Below are 12,500 nucleotides of genomic sequence, written 5' to 3'. Positions count from 1 at the left end.
AGCAATCTATATTAGTTTCAAACTCAAGACCGGCGGCCACATCTGGCCTGCCACATTATTCAGTGGACCCTGCCACTGCATTTAATATGGTCTTTCCTGTTATTTATTGTGGCCTGCTACGTTACTTAATATAGTCTTTCATATCATTTATTGGGGTTGGCCACACGATTTAATGTGGCCTGCCACGTCATTTAACATGGTTTTTCATGTCATTTACCGTGGTTGGCCACATCATTTAATATGGTCTTTCATGTCATTTATTGTGGCCTGCCACATTATTCAGTGGACCCTGTCACAGCATTTAATATGGTCTTTCATGTTATTTATCGTGGCCTGCTACGTTATTTAACATGGTCTTTCATATCATTTATTGGGGTTGGCCACACCATTTAATGTGGCCTGCCACATCATTCAATATGTTATTTCATGTCATGTATATCGGCCTGCCATATCATTTAATATGGTCTTTCATGTCATTTATTGTGGCCTGCCATATTATTCAATGGACCCTGCCACAGCATTTAATTTGGTCTTTCATGTTAATTATCGTGGCCTGCCACATCATTTAAAATGGCCTGCTATGTTATTTAATATGATCTTTCACATCATTTATTGGGGTTGGCCACATCATTGAACATGGTCTTTCATGTCATTTATTGTGGTTGGCCACACCATTTAATGACGCCTGCCACATCATTTAATATGGTGTTTCATGTCATTTTTACGGCCTGCCATATTATTCAATTGACCCTGCCACAGCATTTAAAATGGTCTTTCATGTTAATTATTGTGGCCTGCCACATCATTTAAAACGGCCTGCTATGTTATTTAATATGGTCTTTCATATCATTTAATGTGGCCTGCCACATCATTTAAAATGGTCTTTCATGTCATTTATCGTGGCCTACCATATTATTCAATGGACCCTGCCACAGCATTTATTATGGTTTTTCATGTTAATTATTGTGGCCTGCCACATCATTTAAAATTGCCTGCTATGTTATTTAATATGGTCTTTCATATCATTTATTGGGGTTGGCCACACCATTTAATGACACCTGCCACATCATTTAATATGGTGTTTCGTGTCATTTTTACGGCCTGCCATATTATTCAGTGGACCCTGCCACAGCATTTAATATGGTCTTTCCTGTTAATTATTGTGGCCTTCCACATCATTTAAAATGGCCTGCTATGTTATTTAATATGATATTTCATATCATTTATTGGGGTTGGCCACACCATTTAATGTGGCCTGCCACATTATTTAAAATGGTCTTTCATGTTATTTATTGTGGTTGGCCACACCATTTAATGTGGCCTGATACGTCATTCAATATGGTCTTTCATGTTATTTATTGTGGTTGGCCACATTATTCAATTGACCCTGCCACATAATTTAATATGGTCTTTCATGTCATTTATCGTGGTTGGCCACATCATTAAATTGGCCAACCACTAATTTATTGTGGCCTGCCACATCCTTTAAAGTGTCCTGCTATGTCATTTAAAATGGTCTTTAATGTAATTTATTGTGTTTGGCCACATCATTTAATTTTTAATATAGTCTTTCATGTCATTTATCATGGTTGGCTGCATCATTTAATATGGTCTTTCATTTCATTTATCGTGGTTGGCAACAACATTAATGTGGCCTGCCAAATCTTAATATGGTCTTTCATGTCATTTACTGTGGTTGGCCACATTATTTATTGTGACCTGCTACGTCATTTAATATGGTCTTTCATGTCACTCATTGTGGTTGGCCACATTATTCAATGGGCCCTGCCACATCATTTTATATGGTCTTTCATGTTATTATGTCGGTTGGCCACTTTATTTTACGTGGCCTGCCCCGTCATTCAATATGGTCTTTCATGTCATTGTGGTTGGCCATATTATTCAATGGGCCTTGCCACGTCCTTTAATATGGTCTTAAATGTCATTTATTGTGGCCTGCCACACACCTTACGTGGCCTGCTACGTCCTTCAATATGTTTTTTCATGTCATTTATAGTGGTTGGCAACATCCTTTAATATTATCTTTCATGTCATTTATTGTAGTTGGCCATATCATTTAATGTGGCGTTCTGTGTCATTAAAGTGGCCTGCTACATAATTGATGTGGTCTTTCATGCCACTTATTGTGGTCAGCCCCATCATTTAATGTGGCCTGTCACATCATTTAATGTGGCGTGCAACAACATTTAATGTGGTTCGACACATCATTTAAATTTGGCCTGTCACATTAATAAGTGGCCTGACAAGTCATTCAGTGTGGTCCGGCACATCATTTAATGTGGTTGAGCACACAATTAGTTGGCCTGACACGTCATTTTAATGTGGTCTTTCATGTCATTTATTGTGGTCAAACACATCATTTAATGTGGTCCGGCACATCATTCAACGTTGTCTTTCATGTCACTTATTGTGGCCTGTCACATCATTTAATACGGCCTGCAACATGTATGTGGTTCGACACATCATTTAAATGTGGCCTGTCACATTAATGATGTCATTCAACATGGCCCGGCACATCATTTAACATGGTCGAGCACACAAATTAGTTGGCCTGACACGTCATTCAATGTTGTCTTTCATGTCACTTATTGTGGTCAGCCACATCATTTAAGTTGGCCTGCAACAACATTTAATGTGGTTTGAGACATCATTCAAATGTGGCCTGTCACATTAATAATGTGGCCTGTCACGTCATTCAACGTGGTCCGGCACATCATTTAATGTGGTCGAGCACACAATTTACTTGGCCTGAAACATAATTTAATGTGGTCTTTCATGTCATTTATTGTGGTCAACCAACTCAATTAGTGTGCCGGCACATCATTCAATGTTGTCTTTCATGTCACTTATTGTGGTCAGCCACATCATTTAATGTGACCTGCAACAACATTTAATGTGGTTCGAGACATCATTTAAATGTGGCCTGTCACATTAATAATGTGGCCTGTCACATTAATAATGTGGCCTGTCACGTCATTCAATGTGGTCCGGCACATCATTTAATGTGGTCGAGCACACAATTTAGTTGGCCTGACACGTCATTTAATGTGGTCTTTCATGTCATTTATTGTGGTCAACCACATCATTTAGTGTGGTCCGGCACATCATTCCACGTTGTCTTTCATGTCACTTATTGTGGTCAGCCACATCATTTAATGTGGCCTGCAACAACATTCAAAGTGGTCCGACACATCATTTAAATGTGGCCTGTCACATTAATAATGTGGCCTGTTGGCCTGACACGTCATTTAATGTGGTCTTTCATGTCATTTATCGTGGTCAACCACATCAATTAGTGTGGTCCGGCACATCATTTAAGGTGACCCGGCACATCATTCAACGTTGTCTTTCATGTCACTTATTGTGGCCTGTCACATCATTTAACGTGGCATGCAACAACATTTAATGTGGCGTGCTACAACATTTAATGTGGTCCAACACATCTTGTGGCCTGCCATATCAAAATGTGGCCTGCCACGTCATTCAACGTGGTCCGGCACATCATTTAACATGGTCGAGCACACAATTTAGTTGGCCTGACACGTCATTTATTGTGGTCTTTCATGTCATTTATTGTGGTCAACCACATCATTTAGTGTGGTCCGGCACGTCATTTAAAGTGGCCCAGCACATCATTCAACGGTGTCTTTGATGTCACTTATTGTGGTCAGCCACATCATTTAATGTCGCCTGCAACAACATTTAACGTGGTTCGACACATCATTTAAATGTGGCCTGTCACATTAATAATGTGGCCTGTCACATTAATAATGTGGCCTGTCACGTCATTCAACATCATTTAACGTGGTCGAGCACACAATTTAGCTGGCCCAACAGGTCATTTAATGTGGTCTTTCATGTCATTTATTGTGGTAAACCACATCATTTAACGTGGTCCGCCACACCATTTAAAGTGGCCCGGCACATCATTCAACGTTGTCTTTCATGTCACTTATTGTGGTCAGCCAAATCATTTAATGTCGCCTGCAACAACATTTAACGTGGTTCGACACATCATTTAAATGTGGCCTGTCACATAAATAACCTGGCCTGTCACATTAATAATGTGGCCTGTCACGTCATTCAACATCGTTTAATGTGGTCGAGCACACAATTTAGCTGGCCTAACACGTCATTTAATGTGGTCTTTCATGTCATTTATTGTGGTCAACCACATCATTTAACGTAGTCCGGCACGTCATTTAAAGTGGCCCAGTACATCATTTAATGTTGTCTTCAATGTAATTTATCGTGGTCGGCCACATCATTTAATGTGGTCTTCCACGTCATTGTGACTGGCCAAATAATTTACTGTGGTCGTTAGTTCATTTATTGTGGCCCATCACATCATTCAATGTGGTCCGCCACATCATTTATTGTGGCCTGTCGCGTCATTTCAAGTGGACTGTCACATCATTTAATTAACCACATTGAAAGAGGGTTTGATTTGAAAAGATCCTCCAGCACTTCCTGTTTCGATCTGTATGGAGGTCTGTTGTGGCAGCGCCCTCCAATGGTGGTATTGAGGAAGTGCAATGGAATGAATGAATAAAATAGATCAGGACTTTGTTCTGGAACCTTCTCCTCACCCAGGTTTTGGTCTCGATGCCCAGGTGCAGCAGAATGGTGAAGACGGCCAGCGTAGTGATGGGGGTCCCCCACGTGAACAGATCCACGTCGGAGTCGGCGTAGGCCTGCGGGCGACGAGCAGGTGACTAAAAGTACGGCAGGTGGATGGAGCACAAAGTGAGCAGACTCACAAAGTAAGGGATGAAGAAGCAGACCAGACTTTGGTAGCAGGCGTCCATCATGTTCATCCAGAACATGTATGGCTTGTACTCCTGCAAGACACACACAAGGGCACACTATCTTCAGAGCCGAAACAGATCCTTCACAGGATAGGAGCGCTCTGCTGTTTTTAAGGATGCACTGCAAATATGCTGCTCAAAGATCTTTATGAAAGGTATTTTAGGCTCTTTTTAGGAATCCGCTGCATAAACTGTAGTCAATAGTCCTCCATTTGACAGTAGTGCTTTGCTGTTTTTAGGAATCTGCTGCAAAAACTGTAGTCAATAGTCTTCCATATGACAACAATTATTTGCTGTTTTTAGAAATCTATTTCAGAAACAGCAGTCAATGGTCCTCTTTATGACAGTAGTACTTCAGTATTTGTGAAGATAGTAGTCAAAGGTCGTCCATATGGCAGTATTTTATTTGCTTTGCAGTTTTTAGGAATCCACTTCAAAAATAGTAGTCAAAGGTCATCCATGTAACAGTATTGCTTTGTTGTTTTTGGGAATCCACTTCAAAAACAGCAGTCAATGGTCCTCTATATGATAGTAGTACTTCACTATTTGTGAAGATAGTAGTGAAAGGTCGTCCATATGACAGTATTTTATTTGCTTTGCTGTTTTTGGGAATCTACTTCAAAAACAGTAGTCAATGGTCCTCTATATGATAGTAGTACTTCACTATTTGTGAAGATAGTAGTCAAATGTCGTCCATATGACAGTATTTTATTTGCTTTGCTGTTTTTGGGAATCTACTTCAAAAACAGTAGTCAATGGTCCTCTATATGATAGTAGTACTTCACTATTTGTGAAGATAGTAGTCAAATGTCGTCCATATGACAGTATTTTATTTGCTTTGCTGTTTTTAGGAATCCACTTCAAAGATAGTAGTCAAAGGTCGTCCCTATAATAGTATTGTTTTGCTGCTTTTAGGAATCCACTTCAAAGATAGTAGTCAAAGGTCGTCCCTATAATAGTATTGCTTTGCTGTTTTTAGGAATCCACGTCAAAGATAGTAGTCAAAAGTCGTCCATTTAACAGCATTGCTTTGCTGTTTTTGGGAATCTGCTTCAAAAACAGCAGTCAATGGTCCTCTATATGGTAGTAGTACTTCACTATTTGTGAAGATAGTAGTCAAATGTCGTCCATATGACAGTATTTTATTTGCTTTGCTGCTTTTAGGAATCCACTTCAAAGATAGTAGTCAGAGGTTGTCCATATAACAGTATTGCTTTGCTGTTTTTAGGAATCCACGTCAAAGATAGTAGTCAAAAGTCGTCCATTTAACAGCATTGCTTTGCTGTTTTTGGGAATCTACTTCAAAAACAGCAGTCATTGGTCCTCTATATGGTAGTAGTACTTCACTATTTGTGAAGATAGTAGTCAAAGGTTGTCCATATGACAGTATTTTATTTGCTTTGCTGTTTTTAGGAATTCACTTAGAAAATAGTTGTCAAAGGTTGTGAACAGCATTGCTTTGCTGTTTTTGGGAATCTACTTCAAAAACAGCAGTCAATTGTCCTGTATATGATAGTAGTACTTCACTATTTGGGAAGATAGTAGTCAAAGGTCATACATATGACAGGAGTTTAATTGCTTTGCAGTTTTTAGGAATCCACTTCAAAAATAGTAGTCAAAGGTCATCCATGTAACAGTATTGCTTTGTTGTTTTTGGGAATCTACTTCAAAAACAGCAGTCAATGGTCCTCTATATGATAGTAGTACTTCACTATTTGTGAAGATAGTAGTCAAAGGTCGTCCATATGGCAGTATTTTATTTGCTTTGCAGTTTTTAGGAATCCACTTCAAAAATAGTAGTCAAAGGTCATCCATGTAACAGTATTGCTTTGTTGTTTTTGGGAATCCACTTCAAAAACAGCAGTCAATGGTCCTCTATATGATAGTAGTACTTCACTATTTGTGAAGATAGTAGTGAAAGGTCGTCCATATGACAGTATTTTATTTGCTTTGCTGTTTTTGGGAATCTACTTCAAAAACAGTAGTCAATGGTCCTCTATATGATAGTAGTACTTCACTATTTGTGAAGATAGTAGTCAAAGGTCGTCCATATGGCAGTATTTTATTTGCTTTGCAGTTTTTAGGAATCCACTTCAAAAATAGTAGTCAAAGGTCATCCATGTAACAGTATTGCTTTGTTGTTTTTGGGAATCCACTTCAAAAACAGCAGTCAATGGTCCTCTATATGATAGTGGTACTTCACTATTTGTGAAGATTGTAGTGAAAGGTCGTCCATATGACAGTATTTTATTTGCTTTGCTGTTTTTGGGAATCTACTTCAAAAACAGTAGTCAATGGTCCTCTATATGATAGTAGTACTTCACTATTTGTGAAGATAGTAGTGAAAGGTCGTCCATATGACAGTATATTATTTGCTTTGCTGTTTTTGGGAATCTACTTCAAAAACAGTAGTCAATGGTCCTCTATATGATAGTAGTACTTCACTATTTGTGAAGATAGTAGTGAAAGGTCATCCATATGACAGTATTTTATTTGCTTTGCTGTTTTTGTGAATCTACTTCAAAAACAGTAGTCAATGGTCCTCTATATGATAGTAGTACTTCACTATTTGTGAAGATAGTAGTCAAATGTCGTCCATATGACAGTATTTTATTTGCTTTGCTGTTTTTAGGAATCCACTTCAAAGATAGTAGTCAAAGGTCGTCCCTATAATAGTATTGTTTTGCTGCTTTTGGGAATCCACTTCAAAGATAGTAGTCAAAGGTCGTCCCTATAATAGTATCGCTTTGCTGTTTTTAGGAATCCACGTCAAAGATAGTAGTCAAAAGTCGTCCATTTAACAGCATTGCTTTGCTGTTTTTGGGAATCTACTTCAAAAACAGCAGTCAATGGTCCTCTATATGGTAGTAGTACTTCACTATTTGTGAAGATAGTAGTCAAAGGTTGTCCATATGACAGTATTTTATTTGCTTTGCTGTTTTTAGGAATTCACTTAGAAAATAGTAGTCAAAGGTCGTGAACAGCATTGCTTTGCTGTTTTTGGGAATCTACTTCAAAAACAGCAGTCAATTGTCCTGTATATGATAGTAGTACTTCACTATTTGGGAAGATAGTAGTCAAAGGTCGTACATATGACAGGAGTTTATTTGCTTTGCTGTTTTTAGGAATCTACTTCAAAGATAGTAGTCAAAGGTTGTCCATGTAACAGCATTACTTTGCTGTTTTTGGGAATCTACTTTAAAAACAGCAGTCAATGGTCCTCTATATTTTCCTGAGGGAACTCTCCTGAAGGAATCAATAAAGTACTATCTATCTATCTATATGATAGTAGTACTTCACTATTTGTGACGATAGTAGTCAAAGTTGTCCATATGACAGTATTTTATTTGCTTTGCTGTTTTTAGGAATTCACTTCAAACATAGTAGTCAAAGGTCATCCATCTAACAATATTTTATTTCCTTTGCTGTTTTTAGGAATCCACTTCAAAAATAGGAGTCAAAGGTCGTGCATATAACAGCATTACTTTGCTGTTTTTGGGAATCTACTTCAAAAACAGCAGTCAATGGTCCTCTATATGATAGTAGTACTTCACAATTTGTGACGATACTAGTTAAAGGCCGTCCATATGACAGTATTTGACTTGCTTTGCTGTTTTTAGGAATCCACTTCAAAGATAGTAGTCAAAGGTCGTCCCTATAACAGTATTGCTTTGCTGTTTTTAGGAATCCACGTCAAAGATAGTAGTCAAAGGTCGTCCATTTAACAGCATCGCTTTGCTGTTTTTGGGAATCTACTTCAAAAACAGCAGTCAAAGGTCCTCTTTATGACAGTAGTACTTCAGTATTTGTGAAGATAGTAGTCAAAGGTCGTCTATATGGCAGTATTTTATTTGCTTTGCAGTTTTTAGGAATCCACTTCAAAAGTAGTAGTCAAAGGTCATCCATGTAACAGTATTGCTTTGTTGTTTTTGGGAATCCACTTCAAAAACAGCAGTCAATGGTCCTCTATATGATAGTAGTACTTCACTATTTGTGAAGATAGTAGTGAAAGGTCGTCCATATGACAGTATTTTATTTGCTTTGCTGTTTTTGGGAATCTACTTCAAAAACAGTAGTCAATGGTCCTCTATATGATAGTAGTACTTCACTATTTGTGAAGATAGTAGTCAAATGTCGTCCATATGACAGTATTTTATTTGCTTTGCTGTTTTTAGGAATCCACTTCAAAGGTAGTAGTCAAAGGTCGTCCCTATAATAGTATTGTTTTGCTGCTTTTAGGAATCCACTTCAAAGATAGTAGTCAAAGGTCGTCCCTATAATAGTATTGCTTTGCTGTTTTTAGGAATCCACGTCAAAGATAGTAGTCAAAAGTCGTCCATTTAACAGCATTGCTTTGCTGTTTTGGGGAATCTACTTCAAAAACAGCAGTCAATGGTCCTCTATATGGTAGTAGTACTTCACTATTTGTGAAGATAGTAGTCAAATGTCGTCCATATGACAGTATTTTATTTGCTTTGCTGCTTTTAGGAATCCACTTCAAAGATAGTAGTCAAAGGTCGTCCCTATAATAGTATTGCTTTGCTGTTTTTAGGAATCCACGTCAAAGATAGTAGTCAAAAGTCGTCCATTTAACAGCATTGCTTTGCTGTTTTTGGGAATCTACTTCAAAAACAGCAGTCAATGGTCCTCTATATGGTAGTAGTACTTCACTATTTGTGAAGATAGTAGTCAAAGGTTGTCCATATGACAGTATTTTATTTGCTTTGCTGTTTTTAGGAATTCACTTAGAAAATAGTAGTCAAAGGTCGTGAACAGCATTGCTTTGCTGTTTTTGGGAATCTACTTCAAAAACAGCAGTCAATTGTCCTGTATATGATAGTAGTACTTCACTATTTGGGAAGATAGTAGTCAAAGGTCGTACATATGACAGGAGTTTATTTGCTTTGCTGTTTTTAGGAATCCACTTCAAAGATAGTAGTCAAAGGTTGTCCATGTAACAGCATTACTTTGCTGTTTTTGGGAATCTACTTCAAAAACAGCAGTCAATTGTCCTGTATATGATAGTAGTACTTCACTATTTGGGAAGATAGTAGTCAAAGGTCGTACATATGACAGGAGTTTATTTGCTTTGCTGTTTTTAGGAATCCACTTCAAAGATAGTAGTCAAAGGTTGTCCATGTAACAGCATTACTTTGCTGTTTTTGGGAATCTACTTTAAAAACAGCAGTCAATGGTCCTCTATATTTTCCTGAGGGAACTCTCCTGAAGGAATCAATAAAGTACTATCTATCTATCTATCTATCTATCTATCTATCTATCTATCTATCTATCTATCTATCTATCTATATGATAGTAGTACTTCACTATTTGTGACGATAGTAGTCAAAGGTTGTCCATATGACAGTATTTTATTTGCTTTGCTGTTTTTAGGAATTCACTTCAAAGATAGTAGTCAAAGGTCATCCATGTAACAATATTTTATTTCCTTTGCTGTTTTTAGGAATCCACTTCAAAAATAGGAGTCAAAGGTCGTGCATATAGCAGCATTACTTTGCTGTTTTTGGGAATCTACTTCAAAAACAGCAGTCAATGGTCCTCTATATGATAGTAGGACTTCACTATTTGTGAAGATACTAGTCAAAGGTCGTCCATATAATAGTATTGCTTTGCTGTTTTTGGGAATTTACTTCAAAAACAGCAGTCAACAGTCCTGTATATGATAGTAGTACTTCAGTATTTGTGAAGATAGTAGTCAAAGGTCGTATATATGACGGTATTTTATTTGCTTTGCTGTTTTTAGGAATCCACTTCAAAGACAGTAGTCAAAGGTCGTCCCTATAACAGTATTGCTTTGCTGTTTTTAGGAATCCACTTCAAAAATAGTAGTCAAAGGTTGTCCATGTAACAGCATTACTTTGCTGTTTTTGGGAATCTACTTTAAAAACAGCAGTCAATGGTCCTCTATATGATAGTAGTACTTCACTATTTGTGACGATAGTAGCCAAAGGTTGTCCATATGACAGTATTTTATTTGCTTTGCTGTTTTTAGGAATTCACTTCAAAGATAGTAGTCAAAGGTCATCCATGTAACAATATTTTATTTCCTTTGCTGTTTTTAGGAATCCACTTCAAAAATAGGAGTCAAAGGTCGTGCATATAGCAGCATTACTTTGCTGTTTTTGGGAATCTACTTCAAAAACAGCAGTCAATGGTCCTCTATATGATAGTAGGACTTCATTATTTGTGAAGATACTAGTCAAAAGTCGTCCATATAATAGTATTGCTTTGCTGTTTTTGGGAATTTACTTCAAAAACAGCAGTCAACAGTCCTGTATATGATAGTAGTACTTCAGTATTTGTGAAGATAGTAGTCAAAGGTCGTATATATGACGGTATTTTATTTGCTTTGCTGTTTTTAGGAATCCACTTCAAAGATAGTAGTCAAAGGTCGTCCCTATAACAGTATTGCTTTGCTGTTTTTAGGAATCCACTTCAAAGATAGTAGTCAGAGGTTGTCCATATAACAGCATTGCTTTGCTGTTTTTGGGAATCTACTTTAAAAACAGCAGTCAATGGTCCTCTATATGGTAGTGGTACTTCACTATTTGTGACGATAGTAGTCAAAGGTTGTCCATATGACAGTATTTTATTTGCTTTGCTGTTTTTAGGAATTCACTTCAAAGATAGTAGTCAAATGTCATCCATGTAACAGTATTTTATTTCCTTTGCTGTTTTTAGGAATCCACTTCAAAAATAGGAGTCAAAGGTCGTGCATATAACAGCATTACTTTGCTGTTTTTGGGAATCTACTTCAAAAACAGCAGTCAATGGTCCTCTATATGATAGTAGGACTTCACTATTTGTGAAGATACTAGTCAAAGGTCGTCCATATAATAGTATTGCTTTGCTGTTTTTGGGAATTTACTTCAAAAACAGCAGTCAACAGTCCTGTATATGATAGTAGTACTTCAGTATTTGTGAAGATAGTAGTCAAAGGTCGTATATATGACGGTATTTTATTTGCTTTGCTGTTTTTAGGAATCCACTTCAAAGATAGTAGTCAAAGGTCGTCCCTATAACAGTATTGCTTTGCTGTTTTTAGGAATCCACTTCAAAGATAGTAGTCAGAGGTTGTCCATATAACAGTATTGCTTTGCTGTTTTTAGGAATCCACGTCAAAGATAGTAGTCAAAGGTCGTCCATTTAACAGCATCGCTTTGCTGTTTTTGGGAATCTACTTCAAAAACAGCAGTCAATGGTCCTCTATATCAGGGGTCACCAACCTTTTTGAAACCAAGGGCTACTTCTTGGGTACTGATTAATGCGAAGGGCTACCAGATAGATACACACTTAAATAAATTGCCAGAAGTAGCCAATTTGCTCAATTTACCTTTAACTCTGTTATTATTAATAATTAATGATATTTATCTTTGTGGAAACACTGATCATCTTAATGATTTCTCACAATAAATGTATATAGAAACAGATAAATATCAATTTGCAACACTTTATTTTTATAATTTCTCTATAAGTGCACATTTTTCAAATTTAACATTTTCAAATGATCACTTCTAAGACAGTCTTGTGAAATCACAATATCCCATTTTAACTAGCTAGCCACTAACATTTTTTAAGAAATCATGAATTACTTTGCACCATGTTTGTACAAATAATAACTCATGTAAAATACAAAAGTAAACTCTCAAATTT

General features: G+C 37.1%; 1 protein-coding gene across 1 annotated transcript in view; it reads right to left on the bottom strand.

The window, feature by feature from the left end:
• atp10a (ATPase phospholipid transporting 10A) overlaps positions 1 to 12,500 on the bottom strand; it is a 142,890-nt gene that overhangs the window by 6,697 nt on the left and 123,693 nt on the right. The window contains exons 18-19 of the mRNA XM_062039313.1: positions 4,782 to 4,862; positions 4,611 to 4,715 (exon numbers count right to left, since the gene is read on the bottom strand). Coding sequence (XP_061895297.1) covers positions 4,611 to 4,715; positions 4,782 to 4,862 — 186 coding nt within the window. The remainder of the gene's footprint in view (positions 1 to 4,610; positions 4,716 to 4,781; positions 4,863 to 12,500) is intronic.

This window comes from Entelurus aequoreus, linkage group LG27, assembly GCF_033978785.1.
Source record: "Entelurus aequoreus isolate RoL-2023_Sb linkage group LG27, RoL_Eaeq_v1.1, whole genome shotgun sequence".
NCBI lineage: Eukaryota > Metazoa > Chordata > Actinopteri > Syngnathiformes > Syngnathidae > Entelurus > Entelurus aequoreus.
The sequence above is the reverse complement of the archived record's forward strand: the minus strand, read 5'-3'. Positions and strand labels throughout refer to the sequence as shown.